The sequence below is a fragment of the Numenius arquata genome, chromosome 17 (assembly GCF_964106895.1).
Source record: "Numenius arquata chromosome 17, bNumArq3.hap1.1, whole genome shotgun sequence".
Lineage (NCBI taxonomy): Eukaryota > Metazoa > Chordata > Aves > Charadriiformes > Scolopacidae > Numenius > Numenius arquata.
In genome coordinates this window covers 3,125,702-3,142,512 of record NC_133592.1, presented here as the reverse complement: position 1 = coordinate 3,142,512, position 16,811 = coordinate 3,125,702, and the positions used below count along the sequence as shown (strand labels likewise).

The 16,811-nt window shown below is 49.7% G+C and overlaps 1 protein-coding gene across 2 annotated transcripts in view; it reads left to right on the top strand.

Annotated features, from left to right (window-relative positions):
* RPTOR (regulatory associated protein of MTOR complex 1) overlaps positions 1-16,811 on the top strand; it is a 136,446-nt gene that overhangs the window by 100,714 nt on the left and 18,921 nt on the right. For both annotated transcript variants that reach the window (XM_074160420.1, XM_074160418.1), the window contains 7 exons: positions 1,138-1,241; positions 2,469-2,652; positions 4,336-4,446; positions 10,748-10,853; positions 13,032-13,146; positions 13,576-13,700; positions 14,955-15,059. In XM_074160420.1, the coding sequence (XP_074016521.1) occupies positions 1,138-1,241; positions 2,469-2,652; positions 4,336-4,446; positions 10,748-10,853; positions 13,032-13,146; positions 13,576-13,700; positions 14,955-15,059 (850 nt within the window). The remainder of the gene's footprint in view (positions 1-1,137; positions 1,242-2,468; positions 2,653-4,335; positions 4,447-10,747; positions 10,854-13,031; positions 13,147-13,575; positions 13,701-14,954; positions 15,060-16,811) is intronic.

Below are 16,811 nucleotides of genomic sequence, written 5' to 3'. Positions count from 1 at the left end.
GTGGGTCAGACCTTGCTCGGCTCTTTCAGCTGGATACGAGCCCTGGTGCCGTCTCCAGACACCCCCCTCGGCTCCTGTGCCGAGATGAGGACTCTCGTAGGGTTTGGGGGATGATGGAAGTTGTCTTGCCTGTGGGATAACCACAGGGATTTGTCCCTCCAGGTTTTCTGTGCCAGTCTGGGGCTGCTTTTAACAGTTATTTCAATATGTGAGAAATTTCACAGAGGGCGGGGTAACGAGGAAGAGGAGGAAAGGAGGCCGTAGGCAATGGAGGATGTCTCCCTTCCTAAAGGGGAGGCTGGTTTGCACGGGGCGAGCAGCGTGCTCAGCCCGGAGGGGTGCGAGATGTAGCTGTCTGCACTTCTTGCTGCCGTTCCCCTGGCCCGCCTTTGGGGCCTTCCCCAGGAGAAGGGACAAGAACTTCTCAGGCTCTTTCAGAAACAGGTCTCCCAGCTGGTGGCCGAGTGCCAGGAGCCGTTTTGCAGGAGCCCTGGCCGTGTTTTGTAGAGCTCGGAGCAACCCCACCGTGTAAATGCCCTGCCTTCCTCCCGAGAGTGGAGGGGCATCCTCTAACGAGCTCCAGAAGAGCTCGGCTCTCGTTAGGGGAGGTGGAGCAGCAACGGGAGGCAGTTTGAGGCAGATACCGGATTTACGGGGAGAGTTTGGGCTGGACCGTGAGGTCAGGTTCAGGACAGGTGTTGGAGCTGAGGAGCTGGGGTTGTGGGGAGAGATGTCACGAGGCGGGAGGGGAAGCCGGGTGGCCGGAGGGAAACCCCGGGCTCTCTGCCTGCCCGGAGGCAGCTTGGTGCGAGGTGCTGGTACGGCTCGTAGGCTGCAACTGGTCTGGGGAGAAGGCTTGTGTGTTAGTCAAAGCCATTTCCCTGTAACAGACGGGTACTTTCTGGTAAGTGTTTCCTGACTAAAAAAAGTAGTAAAATCATCCTATGTTTAGAGAACTGCACAGGGGCGCTTTGTTTTGTTTTTTTTTTCATACACATTTTTAAACGCACACACACCGATAGGGAGCTTAACTTCATTGAACCCCAGGTGTGCGATTGTATCAGGCAACAGCCGGCCGCGGTGGGTGTTTTGCCGTCTCTTGGCTGTTGAGGATTCTGCTGTGTATTTTTTCTGCAGGCGACAGTGAACGCTCGGCCCCAGCGCATCCTCGACACCTCCTCGCTGACCCAGTCCGCCCCCGCCAGCCCCACCAACAAGGGCATGCACATCCACCAAGTCGGGTAAGCTCCCACGGGGCTGCAGCGCTTTCACCGGTGCGGGGCGGGGGGGGGGATTTGGGTGGTCCCTGTCACCCCAGCCCTTTTGCCGGGGTGGGTTTGGGTGCTCCCTGCCCCCCCGCAGTGGGCAGTCAGCCCAGGGAACCGCACCGGGAACGCGCTGAGCTCTCTGTGCCTTCTCGTTTTAGCGCTGGTAAAGTGATCAGAAACAAAAGCTCTGGGAAAAGGTGGGAAGTTTCTTCCCGATTTTTTTTTGTAGGACAAAGAGCAACAAGCCACGCTGATTACCTAAAGGTGAATTGAAGAGCTGACTGTTGCAGATTTTACTGATGCACTTTGTGGCATCCAAATTTCCCATTGAAGCCTGAGCTGTATTTTCTGCACTTTCAGCTGACAAAAAACAGGGTTGTCTGATGATCAACAAGCCGTGCCTGAACTGCAGGGGAATTGAGGTGATGGTATGGCCAAAGCTAAGATTTGAAAATGTGATTATTGCCCAAAACCTGCTCTTCAAGAGAAAACACCGTGCTTTAGGTCTAGCATCCCATAAACAGTGTGCACCAGTGAGATTCACAGTTGAAATGAAGGGCCCAGAACTGCACGGTGATGGGTTTTTAATGTTTTCTGATAGCGTAATGTAACTGTGCGATGAGATAAATCACACTTTACATGTAAATTAAAATGCTTTGCTGTGGGATGACGGGATTTCCAGTCTCCCCGTTGAAATACACCAGCCAGTCGTGTCCCTTAGGTCAGACATCATGACCTGTTGGACCTCTGCAGGTTCCCAAAATGTTAATTTTCTTACCCTCATCTGGAGTTGGCGCAGTCGAGGTTCACTCTTGGTTTGGGGTTTGGATGTCTTTTGCAGGGGATGGGGGGATTGTGTTCTTTCGCTTTGGCTTGGTTTTGTAGGGGAAACACGCAGCGAAGTGTAAATCTTACAAGAAAGGAACAAAGCGAAGGCAGGCTCGGTCTGTGCAGGAATGAGGGAGCGGATGGGCAGCCATGCTGGAGCTGTGTTTTCCCCTGCCCTTGTGTGTGCGGGGGCAGAGCTGGGTTTCTCTGTCAGAGGGAGCGTTGAACTGCCTTCGGGCTGTAGAAAACCAGGTTGATTGTCAAAGGTGGGAAACACCAGCTCCCTGCGACGTGCCGGGCCGAGGTGACACGTCCCAGCGGCTCAGTCTCGTGTCTGGCGCTCTCTAAGTCCTTCCCCTCTTTTCTCTCTAGAGGGTCACCTCCAACCACCAGTACCAGCAGCTCCAGCCTGACAAACGACGTGACAAAACAACCCGTCAGTCGGGACATCGCGTCTGTGAGACCTGCCAACGTCGGCAACATGGGGGTGCAGTATACTCCCCACTCCCACCAGTTCCCCAGGACCAGAAAAATGTTTGACAAAGGGCCAGAACAGGTAAAGTGATTTTTCCTTTCAGCTCTGGCTGCTTCCCTGCTCCACTGGGGTTTGTTACACATCTTTTCTTTGTATTTTATTTCTGCATATCTCTTGTTTGCTTGTAGCTGCTGTTAACTCCGGGTTGGCTTCTTCTAACCGATGACATAAAAATGGAGTTGGTTTTTTTTTTTTCTTCGGGATAAATTTTGTTTTATAGCTTCTGATGGGGCGTTATTCACTTGTGCTGCTACTCAGGGGTGTTAATCAGAGTTGATTGCTTATTCTTTCGTAAACACTTGTCTGCCTGAGCGATAACACGCAGTCAGATCTGTGACCCTCAGATGCTTTTTCTCCAACCTCAGCAAAGCAGGGGCCGAGGAGGAAAAAGGGGAGATTCCTCCTCCTTTAACACACAAACTGGAATTCCTCTGGAGAGACTGGTGGCTGCTTCTGCACCAGGGTATTCCCCTTCTTTCCAGCAGCCCCTTTTCACTGTGCAGGAGGGAGGGTGGGAGCCCAGCCTGTTGCTGGGAAGACCAAAGCCAGCCATCAATGGCTTTGCGTATGTTTTATCGTTCTAAAGACAGTCATCAGGTACCGGGCACTTTTCCATTTTCAGAAGCCGAAGGACTGATGTGGTGCCAAGTGGAGCAATCAGTCGGGTTTTAGTGTACACAGGGTTCTGAATGTCACCCTCAGATGAGTCAGGATGGATGAAGGTGGTTGAGCCCAAGCACACTGGGATGTGCTTGTGGCCACCACGTGAAGATGGAGATGACACTTCCCAGCGCTCAGGCTTCTACCATCTGGCAACGGTTTGGTGTCTCTCTCCCCCTCTATTTCAGCCCATTTCCAGGATTTTTCTGGCGCTGGCTCTGTGGGTGAGAGGAAGCTGAAAAGGCAGCAAGTGTGCTCTGCTGCCGGTGCTCCTGCACAAAGCCTCGGGGAGGGAGGACATTGATGCTCCTTTTCTCCCTCCTGGTACTATGAGCGGGAAAGGTTCTCTCTGTGAGCATCACGGTCCACAGGATGAGTGCACAGCACAGCTTTCAGATGTTCTGAGTGCTGAGAAGTAACCGCTCTTCACTTAAATTGGCATTTCTGCCTTTAATGAGTGATCTCACAGAAGCTTCCGGAGGTGGAGAGTCAATTCTTCTGGGTGATTACAAAAAAAAAAAAAACCTTGAAGCCTTTAGCAGGAACACCTTCACCTCTTGTGGGGATGGCAGCACTAGCCTGGATCCTATTTCTGAAAAAATGGATGAAACCCAGTTGAATGGAGTGGTCTTTCCATTTTCTTTTTGGATGTCTTGGGCTTTGTAACAGGTTTTCAATCCCTAGATGTCCTTGCCTTGAAGCTGTTGTCCGGCTGGGCTTTATCCTGAGCCATCTTCTCCACTCCACTGGCTCTCATGCCAGATGCTTGGGAGACGGCGAGAAAACTCATCCTGGGACTTCATTTTGATGATACGCTGATGCTTCAGCCCTGATTCATAGGGCAGCTTCGTTACATCTTGTGCTGCGCAGCTGAGGGAATTTGCGCATTTTGAAAGACTTCACATAATGACAGTGATCTTAAAGCCAGGTGTAAGAATTCCACATCCGTGGCAATGTGTTTGAGCTCCTTTCTGCCCAGTGATGTGTTGAAGGTGGTGTGGAGGGGAAGGCTGTGAGTTAACACCCTGTTCTCTCTCTGCACAGACCACTGACGATGCCGACGATGCCGTGGGACACAAAAGTTTCATTTCAGCCACAGTGCAGACGGGGTTCTGTGACTGGAGCGCCAAGTATTTTGCTCAGCCAGTGATGAAGGTAACGCTTTGCTGTCTCTGTGCGTGCTCTCTGAGGGAGGCACCGCAGCCTTGAGAGGCGCTGGTGTCCCCAGCGTGGGCTGGTGGCTTCCCCTCCTCTTTTTCCCTTCCTTTTCCTCCAGTCTGGGCAGGGAGAGGAATGGATTTACTTCCATCGTGCTACTCCGGGGAGCTGCCTGACCGCTGGGCTTGTAGAGTAAGGGGGAAGAAATCACAGGAGAGAGCAGGAGAGTCAGTGACAGACGGGACAGGGGGGTGTCACCAGGGAAAGAGCCAGGAACAAAGCCCTGCAGCCCATGGGGCACATTCCAGAAAAAATGTGAAAATGAGAAGTTTTGTAATCGTAATTTTGCAATTTGTAATTGTAACACCAGTTTTGTGCAGTTGCAGGTTGCATTGCAGAGTTGTTTCACTGTAAATGTTGTGCTTTGTCTGCAAACTGAAAATTGCATCATAGTTAAAATTGATCTTTTTATATAAACAAATGGAACAAGGAAGGTCCTTTATTCCAGAAGGGGCTGTGAGATGCTGGAGAGAGAGAGAGAGAGAGAGGTGCTGTTTTCTTTCTGACACTCTAGGGGAATTTTCTGGCTGTGGTGATGCTGAAACATCAGAGGAGCGGGGAGAGCACTGCCCTGGGGGCAGCAATCCCACGGAATCCCGGGGGCAGCAGAACGAACCCTCTGCTCCAAGTCAGGCTTGACTGTGCTCGAGTGGGACTTCAGAGTCGTGCTCTGCCCCTGGGCACCCTGCGTAGATGCCTTTTGCTTAAAAAGGAGAAAGCGACAGTGACGGGACACGGGCATGGCTGCCTGGGGGAAATTTGGAAGCATCATTGTTGTTTTTTAAAGTTTAAAAAAAAAAAAAAAAAGATTCTATTATGGCAAAGAGTGAGGGTGGTAATGACAAATCTCCAGTGTGTTCTGGTAACGAAGTTGGCTTCATGTGAAGTGAGATACGCTGGAGCCTTGTTCTAGGGAAGAACAAAACAGAGCTCTTAAGAGAGATCGTCAGTGACTGGGAACAGAAAATGTTAAATTCCCAGAATCTTTTAGCCAAAGATCAGGTTTCAATTTTAAGTACGAAATAAAAACAAGCGGTAAATCTTGCCTTATTAGAAGCAGAGAGGGTAAGGCGAGCCTCCAGGTGCCTTGGGAGTCGGGCAGCACAAACTGTAACAGAAATCTCAGCTTCGTTTCGTGGAGGGGTTGCAGTTTCTGTGACTAATAATGCACCGTCGCTGTGAGTGCCATTACCTGAGCAACTCAGCATCGGGTGCTTATATCCGACCACTGATATTTAAATCTTAAGAATGAAGAAATTGTATGTTTTATGTGCTGTCTCACCCAAGAATTGTCACTGAGCCACCCGTCACCTCATGCTCCCGCTCTTTAGGCACATTAAATTGATGATGGGGTGAGGTAATAGCCCCCAAGTTCAAGGATATCGGAGAACTAGTCAGATGGCAGCCGGTTTCTCTGTAGCTTTGGTTCCTTTAGAGAATCACCAGGAGGAATGACTGGATGGTAAAGTGATTGCCCGACACTTCCTCAGCTGCTGGTCAAATTAACTTGTTTCTGATATCATTAGCAGAATAATTCATTAGGACGTATAGCTGGCCTGTGGGGCTTGGTCAAGCTCTAAACCAGGGTCTTCTCTCATCATGAAGAGTTCTGGTGTCTTGATTTGAGTCCAGAAGAGAGTGCAAGAGGAGGAGGACGTTGTTCCATCTCTTACTTCTTATTAAAAGCATTTGTCTACTTTCTAAGGAAAGCTTTTCCCAGTGAAGAGGGGTGTCTTTATTAATAAAATAGATCATGGTAGACAGCCAATGCGAAGCAGGTTCAGTGGGTAGATGGGAAGCTCTGTGTGTGGGGGGGGGGGAGAGTTTAGTTCTTCATGTGCACAAAATAGAGAAAATTACTTGAGGGGAGGGAAGAAAAATAAGCCCAGAAATGCTCCATAATTTATAGAAGCCGGGGAGGGGAAGTCATGGAAATTGAGGGTTCCCGAGGGGAAGTCATGGAAATTGAGGGTTCCCCTGCATCTTGGTGAGTGGTCGGTGTCTCACCAGGAGGATGAAGGTGCTGCAGCCCGGTGCGTGCCACCATGCAGGCTCTGTCCCTCAACTGTCCCTCTCTGTCCCTCCCGCGGGTGACAGCAATGTCTCTTTTCATAGTTTCCCAAGTGCTTTCATTTGGAAAGACCCACTGACTGGGGCTGAGCTTTCTGAGCACGGACTGTCCTCAGCAGCAGTGTTTTAGGTAAAGTTTGAGCAAAACAAAACTGTGTTTTCTAATAAAATAAGGAAGAGAATTGATTTTCCCATTACTTCCGTAAAGCAGCTTTAAGAGGCCGAGTAGAGGGTTTCTGCAGAAAAACTCACACGTTATGCTGTGCTGACGGGGAATTCTGTGTATCCTTGTAATTGGAGTGGGTGGTGTGCGCGCAAGGGATGGGGAGAAGTCCCTCGGCGAGAACTTTCTTTGGTGTTTCTTGATTGCTGGTTGTGTAATTGGGCAGCGCCGGCCGCCCAGTAACCGGGGTGTGGGCTGAGCTTCCGCAGAGTCCTCCTTTCCCGGAAAACAAGGAACAAACAGCCCTGGCTGGTGGCTGCTGCCTTTGGGGAGCTTCAGCCTCATGAAAAAGGCAAAGAGTAAAGTCTACCGGGTCCTGATGGAAGAAGATGACATTGATGTTTAATTCCAATGCTTCATTTGGAGATGCCGCCTACCATCATAAACAGGGAAAGACAAGACAACTGTTCCTGTAATGAATAAACATAAAATGACTGTGAGTGCATCTTAGTCATATTTAATTTATGAATTTAGTTTTGCTTCATAGACCTTGCTCTGAGAATGCTTTCACTGGAAAGATTGAGGGATTAATTTCCAGTGTAAATCACTGGCTCCGTTTCAAGCCATCATTCCGAATTTGATTTATTGATTATCTGATCAAATAAATGGAGAAAGAAAGTACTGCATTGTGAATTCTCACCGTGCCAGGAAAAACAGATACCTACCCCAGCTCTGAGCTCTACAAATGTCTTTCCTCTTCCCAAAAACTCTTGTGGCACCAGGCTGTGCTGTCACCACGGGCGGGCTTGGAGCGGCGGCATAGGAAAGCCGCGCTGCCGGCTGTCAGGAAGCCCGGAGTCACCGAGAGCGGGAGCAGCATCTGTTGTTCCCAGGACTGGCAGAACACGCAGGAGCTGGTGAGCATCCTGGAAGGTGAGAATTACATCAGAAATCCTTCCTGATAAGTCCCTGCCTTCACTTCAGCACTTGTGCCTTGGCCGTTGTTCAAAGTCCTGGCAGAGAAGGGAGCTTTCCTTGCAATTGCTGCAGTAACGCCAACCCCCGGGAAAAACCTCCTTCGCTGCCGGAGCCGAACCTGCCCCGCGCCCCTCCGAACACCGACCTCTGTGTGGAGAGGGAGAGACGGAGCGTTAAAGAAGAAAAACTTCGTTTGTCTTTCAGATGACACTGCTGGGTGGGAGGTTTCGGAATGGAAATTGGTTTCTGTCTGAGTGGAAGCTCAGAGGTGTTGGGAGTCGGTGGCGTGGCGTGATCCTCCTCGTGTGGCAGCTCTGCTCGAGGGGAACTGGGCAACAGCCAGAACCGGGCTGGTGGTTACTCAAATCACCTTCTGATGCTTAGATGGGAGCCGGCTGGGAGGGAGACAGAGACATGAATAGAGCCTAAATAGTTCTTTAGAAGAATAATTTCTGGTTTTCCAGCAGCAGCCGGGCTGTGGTCTCGGCTCTCTGCTACACACACCCCCTGATGGACTCCTCTGCTTGTGTGTCACCAGGAGCTCCCTCGTGACACGTTCTGTGGGGTTCACATTTGCATAGGTGCGTGTGGTGTTTGGGTTGATCATGGTTGGACATTTGGCGGTTTATTGTCTCCGATATGCACAGTTTCACCATCACAAGCGGTACTGGGGATTTCTCACAAGCCAACCTGCCAGAACTTCCCCGGAGATCCGTCATCCCATCGGTGACCAGCTACGGGTGGGGCTGGCCGTACTTCTGTCTTGGTTCCTTGCTCAGTCCCTTGTGTCACCTGCTCCTCCCTTGCAGGTGGTTTGCAGGACACCCCAGGCAAGGGGGGGTTGGAATGGAAAGAACGTTTCTGCCCCCAAAACCCATTCGTTGCTGAGGCAGACGGTGTCCTGGCGAACTGGGGAGGATGGACGGGTGTTCACTGGTCTCGATGGGCTTGGTGTCACTGTCCTGTCCCGTGTCTCTGCCCTTTTTCCATCACTTTTCCTCTGTTCCAGGCACACACACGCTGTGTCCCTCTCATCGGGGTGTCCCCTCCCGCAGCCCCTTGCACCAGCCCCACTCCAGGTGCTGCAGCCTCGGGGGACCGTACCCCAGAGATCTCATTAGAGCAGGGATCTTCCTTTCCTGATACCTGGTGATAAAAGCAACTGCCTGCTCAGCCTCCCTGGGAGAGGGGAGTTATTTTTCTTCAGACCCAAAAAGCCCAGCAACTCCTTTAATCTGATATTCTTTATCTGCTGGAATGAAGAGCGCTTTGCTCAACTGCGTGACGGCTCTTTTCTTAGTCCTAAACTCTGGAAGCCGCTGGGTGCCTGTAGGAGCGTTTACCATTCTGCTCCTTCCCTTCTCCTCCCCTGGCCTTTTAGGTCTTACTTTAATTTATTCCCAGAGAAGCTGGGTTTTCATTAAGGTGTAGGTGTAATCTCTCCGCTCTCAGATCTCCTTTGATGTATTTTATCTTAGGTTTGTTTATTGCTCTACGTTATTGGTCATTTGTCATTGCCTTTCTAATAGATGTTGTATTCTTGAAAAATTGAAATAGTAGAGCTTTTTGGTTTGGGGTTTTTTTGTTGTGTTGTTGTTTTTTTTTTTCCAGGAGGAAAGGTGGAAGGTGGGTTTCTTAGTTTTTATTTATTTTGAAAAAGCAGAAATTCAGCTCAGTAATAGTTGTTTTCCAAGGTATAGTGCATTTTGAAGACAGTATATATAATAGTGACAGATGATTTAAGTACTTTCTCTAAGGAAAAAAGTGTGTGTTTGTGGGCAATGGGGAAGGGGCGAAAGGACCTTGTCTTTTATGTCTCCCTTCTCCAAGAGTTACTCCTTTTGGAACAGCCATCGTTTCCTCCGTCAATAGGAGCTGGATTAGAGTTCTCTATCTCAGCTCCTTAATTGATGCAAGGATGTTTCCAGCGCGGTGCTGCTACTGGCCTTGGATAATTTTTTCAGCGTTAAATAAAAGACACGTCACACGTAACTGCTGCAGCGGTGTCGGGGATGAGATCAGATGAGCTCATTCCTTTTGATCCTGTGCTTTGGCTCCGGGTGGGAATTCCCGGGATCTCTGCCTGTCCTCAGGAGCAGCACCTTGACTTGTCAGATCCCTGGCAGGGGCTGCCGGAGGCGCTGGTGCAGAATCCTGACCCGGCCTCTGGCTGGAGGATGGATTTTGCAGGAAAACCTTGTGGGAGCCTGGAGCTATGGGTGTGAATAAAGGTAACAAAATAGGTCAGAGGGGCTGTACGTGCTCCAGGGCCTTTCTCCGGTTTCAGGTGGAACTTCCTGTGTAATCAAACCAGGATGACACGGGGGCATCGTTTGCTTGGAACCAATTCTGCTATGGGGAAGTAAAACAGTTACCGTTACGAGTAAAATACGATGTTGGTAACTTGAGCATCTCAGGGATTTGAAAGTGAAGTAATGCCTTTTTTGGCCTGCAGTCATCTCTTAGCAGGGAAAGATTTTAATGTGTTCTGAGCTTTCTGTCTGTACCAGAGCTTTGTTCTCTCTTTAATCTCAGGATTGCGACGTGATGCTTTTCAGCTGAAAAGTGTTAAGCGGAGTAATCTGTATCGCACGGAAACGGGGCTCGCGCTGTTTGCGGGGGGAAAGGAGTTACGGTGACTGCGTCTGCAGCAGAAAACGTTCCTCACAAACCCATCGCTGTTACAGCCACGGGTGATTTGAAATGATTTGAATGTGTGTGGCTCTTCCAAAACCCCGTGTCACTCACTCCGGAGAAATGCCTACGACTTAAAACAAAATATAGGACAGCAAAAGGGAAGGGGAAGAGATTACAGATGATGGGGAAGATTTAGATTGGAAAGATGCTCAAGTGTTTAATAACATAAGGTCCCACGAGCTCCTCTGTTTACTGCCTGAAGCTGGAGGCCCTAAAGAATTTATGGCTTAGTCTGACGTGCATGTGTATGAGCGTGCGTTACAAGGGTAATTCATGGAGTTTTGATGGTTACTGTTGTTTTGTGTTGTCAATATGTTGATATTCTGAAAGATCCCAGAGGAGCATGACTTGGAGAGCCAGATCCGCAAGGAGAGAGAGTGGCGGTTCCTGCGCAACGCCCGTGTCAGGAAGCAAGCCCAGAAGATCATCCAGAAGGGTGAGTGATGTCCCTCCTGCCCACGCTGCAGGCAGCTCCCTTGGCCTCCCAGCACTGCTTAGTCCGGGCACTGAGCTGTAAAACCCCAATTAATGATGGTCCTGTGCTGCCCCTCAGACTGGGATGGTGCCTCTGTGCTCCCGCGGGCAGGAGATGCTGCCCTGGGGTCACTCTCCATTCTCAGCTACTGGGTTTGTTTGCCAGATCAGGGGAGGAACCACTTAAAATGCCAAATGTCTGCCTTCCCCTTTGAAAATGTCACCGCAGGGCTGTGATATAAACAACCGAGGCGGTCGGTCTCCAGTAGAGTGCCCGGCCGGAGCGTGGCCAACCTGTCGGGACTGGAGGAGCCCAAGAGTAGTGACTTCTTTGAGGGAGGAGAGAGCTTGCCGTGAAAGCAGCTTCCCTGCTTACAAGAATTGACAGAGCATCCGATTTTCAGTGCGAGTGCTGGCTCCCGAGCCCTCTGGGCTGTCGGGCAGCAGCTGAGGTCAGACCCGACCGCAGCCGGCACCTCCACGAGAGCCAGGGCACTCGGCCTGAAATCAATAATTCAGAGAACTTTAACAGATGGTATTGATTCACCATTTGGGCTTTCCCTCCCTGTCCTGTAAAACTGGGATGGATGCTGTGGGTTGGGTTTTTAAAGGGACAGAAGGCAGAATAGTGTAGGATGAGCTTCGGAGCTGCGGTCTGGCCAGGAAGGCTCAGAGTGTTTGCCGTGTGTTGGACGCCCTTTGGAGGGCCGTCGTGGTGAACCAGCCCCCCCCGATGCTCATAAGACATCTCAACCATGTCTTTCACGTTCCCCGCTCTGCTGAGCTCTCTGAATGATTGCTTACTCCTTATATCCCATCATATTGTTAATACTTGTATGCGTGGCTTTATGTGTGCCTACACGTTTCCCTCTCATGAGCCTTGGGTTCACGTCTCATTAGTGTGCACTCTCCAGAGAGCTGATATTGCTGGTTTTATGACATTTATGCCTCTATGAGGCATATGGACTAGAATTCTTTTAGCACGGGAATTTATTTGAATATAGTGGAGCCCAGTGAAATGCCCTCAGGAATTTGCATACTTGAATTATTCCTGCTGTTGTGCCTCGACCAGCAGAGCCTGGGGATGGCGTTTATGGGAGCTGCTCTCCTGGCACCGTCCCGGGATAGAGCGGTGCAGTGGGTGCCGTTCCTCTCCGGGGATGCTCGCCAAGCTGGAAATCACAATTTACTGAATGAGGAACCACCCAGGGCTCAGCCTCCCGCGAGCACCTCGCTGTCTGGTGGTTTGCTGGGCTGGAGTCAGCACAATGGGCAGCTTAATGTCCCAAAACTGCGGGAGATTATGAACCAGAGCCATCTAGAAATCAAGCGGGAGCCCAGGAGATGGCTTGGGAGATCTTCTTGAATACAAAGAAGGAGATTTTTCATGCTTGCCTGAAGATGTTAAATCTTTTTCTAGATAGTGTTCATATTTAGTTGCTTGACCTGAGCGACTAAAATGCCAGTGTTCATTAAAAAAAATGAAAATGTGAAATATTAAAAAGAATTAAAACAGACTTACAGTCTTTTAATGAAAATTAGATTAAATGGATGCATTCTAAAACAAACTAGAACTGAGTAAATGTCTCCTGGGCTTAGGGTTTTGTATGATGAATTCATCCTGTGCCAAAAAGTGGCAGCATCAGGGGTACCAAAACTGTTAGTGAATAGCGAACTGGGCTAAAGAAAAGATGGGAAAGGTCTTCAGCCGTCATTTTAATGTCTCCATGGAAAATATATTTTTCATTTGCAAATTAACCTAAAATTCAGAAGAACTGAAATGGAAGATCAAATGAATAATCCACAAGCTAAAGTGAGATACTATGTTTTAAGTTGAAAAAAAGTATTTTCTTTTTTTTTTTTACTTTGAAAAAATAATGTTGATTTTTCCGTCAACACCAAATGGTGTTTCTCTGGGCTGGGTTGTGCTTGTTTGCTGCATCCTGTTCAGCTGCCGACGTAACTGTGGTGGGACAGTCAGCGTGGGGCAGATGTCTGATAACTGGGGGCTGAGGAGGTTTGTGAAGGCGGAGAGTGTTGGGGGTTCTGTTGGTGAGAACTTGGGAGGAGGAGGAGGGTGTCATGTGGCACTGGGAAGTCGGAGAGCCTCTGACCAGGGCTGCCTCCTGTCCCCCCGCAGGTATTTCCCGGCTGGATGATCAGATCTTCCTCAACAGGAACCCGGGCGTCCCCTCGGTGGTGAAGTTCCACCCCTTCACGCCTTGCATCGCCGTGGCCGACAAAGACAGCATCTGGTAAGAGCCTCCCCGGGTCCCTGCAGCGTGGGTTGTCGCGGGGCAGCACTGCCCTTTTCTTCTCCCCGCTCCCCTCCGTGACCATCCTTCCCTCTCTTGGGGCAGGGGGACACGGCGGAGCCCCCCTGAGCTCAGGGCCATGGGCGCACCAGGCACCGAGTCCTTTCCCACGGGAGGTGCTGGGTTAAAGGGCTGCAAGGGAACCGACAGATTTATAATAATTACTTACAACTGGGCTTTTATCCTGTTTCTTTTCCTGGAGGTTGACGTACATTATTAATAAAATGATGCTGAATACCAAAGGAGAAAAACAAATTAAATTGGTATCCAATGTATATAATTTTGAGTTTCGCTGTAGTGAGTAGATCTCTTTTATAGCTTGCACAGAGAACCAACAACTGACGTGGTTTTTTTTTTTTCCTCCCCCAGTTTTTGGGACTGGGAGAAAGGGGAAAAGTTGGACTACTTCCACAACGGGAACCCTCGATACACCAGGATCACAGCCATGGAGTACCTGAATGGACAGGACTGCTCCCTGCTGCTGACCGCTACAGGTAAATAACCTATTTTCCCACATACGAGGGCAGCACTGGGGGACCTTTAGAGAACTGAAGCCCGTGTGAGCCGTTCCGGTGCTCTGCTCTCCCCTCTGTGGATTTGGCCCAGCCTGAGCTTTCCCTCCCCTGGGACCTGCCTGGTCTGGGCTGAAGTAGCATTTCCAGCATCAAAGCTGAAAGTTGTTTCTGGCAGCACTGAAATCTTTTAAGTGCGTGCTGCAAAGCTTTTTCAGATGACTAACAAATCCAACACTTGCCGAAAGCGTTTCCAGTCACAGCTTTGTTACATCATTCCCAGTCTTTACCTGTCATTGCAAGTTCGTGGTGACCTCCTCCGATCCACTACCTCGGGATTTTACCTGGTTAAAAGCTGCAGTCCAGAGCTGAAAAGGCAATCGTGCTGCAAAGTAGAAGAAATCGAATTCTGTTACTTGTGCTGTTTTAAGCCTAGAGCAGGCAGGGCTTATTTTAAGCACTGAACTTCTCGGATAGTTGTGAGTTCTCTCTGGTCCCTGTATCTCACCCAGGGGAGTTGGGTCTCTCGAATGCCCCGTTGCATCACATACGGCAGCATGAAGAGCCCTTTCCCCATTCATTGCTCTGTGAAGCTGTGAGTAAGATCTGCTTCTCTCCCAGGGAGCCGTTCCGAACCTGGCAGTCTGAGTGTTTTCAATAGCTTTTCAAACTCCATGCTGAAACGTACAGGTTGGGTATAATTAAGAGAGGTGGAAGAGGAGCTGAGAGGGCCTTCAGGACATTTTCCTTTCCATTTATTGATTCTTAGCACAAAAGTTTCACAGATGGGGAACAAATTGAAAAAATACATGATGTTCCTGAAAGATTTGCTGCTGATGGGCTGGGCTTTGATTCAACTTCTTCAGCGGGGTTGTATTTTGTATTTAGCAGGTGCTTGTATTCTGTGGTGCTTGGCACCAAGAGCAAGGAGGACAGAGACGAATCCTAGAGAAAATGAATGAATGGGTCAAAGAAATGGAGCGACATCTAATGTCGGGTGTTAGAGGGAAGGAGTTAAGCTCTTCCAGAACAGTTCCTGGTAGAACAGTGCTGTAGGTTTCATGGATGTAATATTAGAGAGGAAATAATAAACAAGATTAAGCTCAGGTGACACTCTCAGGTTTGGAGTTTGTATGACTGCAGTTCCGCTTCGGTTCTTCCTTGTGCACAAGTGATTATGAGCGTCGCATCAGCAGTGACGTTGTGTTGTGGTCTCTTTTTTCTGTGCTCCCCAAGATGACGGTGCCATCAGGGTGTGGAAGAACTTTGCAGACCTGGAAAAGAACCCGGAGATGGTAACTGCTTGGCAGGGGCTGTCAGACATGCTGCCGACTACTCGAGGTGGGTCCCCGCTAAGTTTTGTTGGGGGGATAAGGCTAATTTGTGATGGCGGGGTTTTTCCTAGGGATGGGGAGAGTAAAATGGGTTTCTCAACTTCAGCCATCGGTACCATCCTTGTTCAACAGTCTCTGCCTTCTGGAATGGCCTTTTGCCAGGCCGTGGGGAGGAATTAGTTTTCCAGCTCTTGCAAAACCAACCAAACCGAAAGCCCCACACGGCAACCTCACACACACACACTGAGGAACAGCCAGAGCAGGCTCATGCTGGGGAGCAGACGGGTACAACCTCCTTGTCCTTTACCAGCTCCACAGCAGCTGCCTTGCCCGAGCGTTCCTCTTCCCGGTGTTCCTAAGGAGAGAACTGTGGAACAAGGGTGGAACTGGGCACTGCCCGGCTCCGTGCTCCTTGTGGCAGGAGGCTGTTCTTGCCCTCTGGGTGGTAGCTCACGTTTTGCCCCTTCCCTTCTGACGGGCTGCTCAGCCTTCACACAGCTTTGCATGTTGCACCTGGGACCTCCTTTAGCCTGAGCTCAAATTTTGGCAATTATTCTTCACTGTTTATTGTGGGTCAGGAGGTGGCAAGAGAATATGCCATCTAAATCTGGCGCCTGCAGAAGGACAGCACAGTTAGACACTGACCTGCTTGGAATGTTAGAAAAGTTGGATAGAAAAAGCAGTAAAAAGGAGCACTGGTGTCCGGCCATACACAGGGTGAGGCCAGAAGACCAGTTTGAGTAACCCTGAAGTCTGTTTTAGGACGTTAAAGGAGGTGGACATCTCGTCCTTCCGAGACCTGGTGATGTACTAATGCTCTAATGTAATTCTCTGTCACTTGAATATTTTTAATCAAGGCTACAAGTTCTTCTAAATGTGGGGTAGTTCAATCAGCGCTGGGGGATTGATGCAGGAATTGCTGGGTGAGGCTTGTGCTATGCAGGAGGTCAGATGAGACGACCATCATAATTCATCCTGACCTTAAAAACTGACAGTTCTCATTTCTGAGCTGATGTGGTTCATCACAGGAGCCTGACAGAGCTCTCTCAGCTATTCATTGCATTTTACTAGCGCTGCCTTGTGGAGCTCCTATCTGTTATGTTTTCCTTAACACCTCATGGTTCATCTCCGATGTTTTAGGGAAGAGGAACTGTATCTGAGGGAACTTTAGGCTCTGTGCCTCGCTGCGGTATGTGCACAAAACTGATTAGAAGCTGCTGGAAGTTTGCAGCACGCTGACAAAATTGCCGTGGTCAAAACCTGCTCTTTGCAGAGATGTCAATAAAAGCAGGAGGAAACCAGTGGTGATGCACCAAGCGGTGAAAAGCCTGAATCTCCTTAGGAGGAAACATCCAGAAGTCTTCTCAAGTTGCCCTTTGTAGTGTCATTCAGTTGGTCCGTATTTCTTTCTTGTCAACACCACCTTTCCTGAAGGTCAGTGTTGGCCATCCCCGGACTCAGGATCTCTCTCCCTTGGTGCTGGCAACGGACTCCCCCGAACACCGGGGAATTCCCCCAGATCATCGGCTTCTTGCTGCATCATCGGTCACGTTCCGGGAGGATGCGGACAAGTATTGATGGAACTCCTTCAGGCTGATTCCATTTTCCTGCCTGACTTTCCCTGTCACCGCATCAGAGCACAGCACTGGCTGGTTGTGCCCTCCTCTCTGCGGGCTTTTGGTGCAGAAGAAAAGGCTGTAGGCATCGGTGTTTGGCGTTGAAAATAGGGCAAGAACTGAGGCAAGAGCTGATGTAGCTG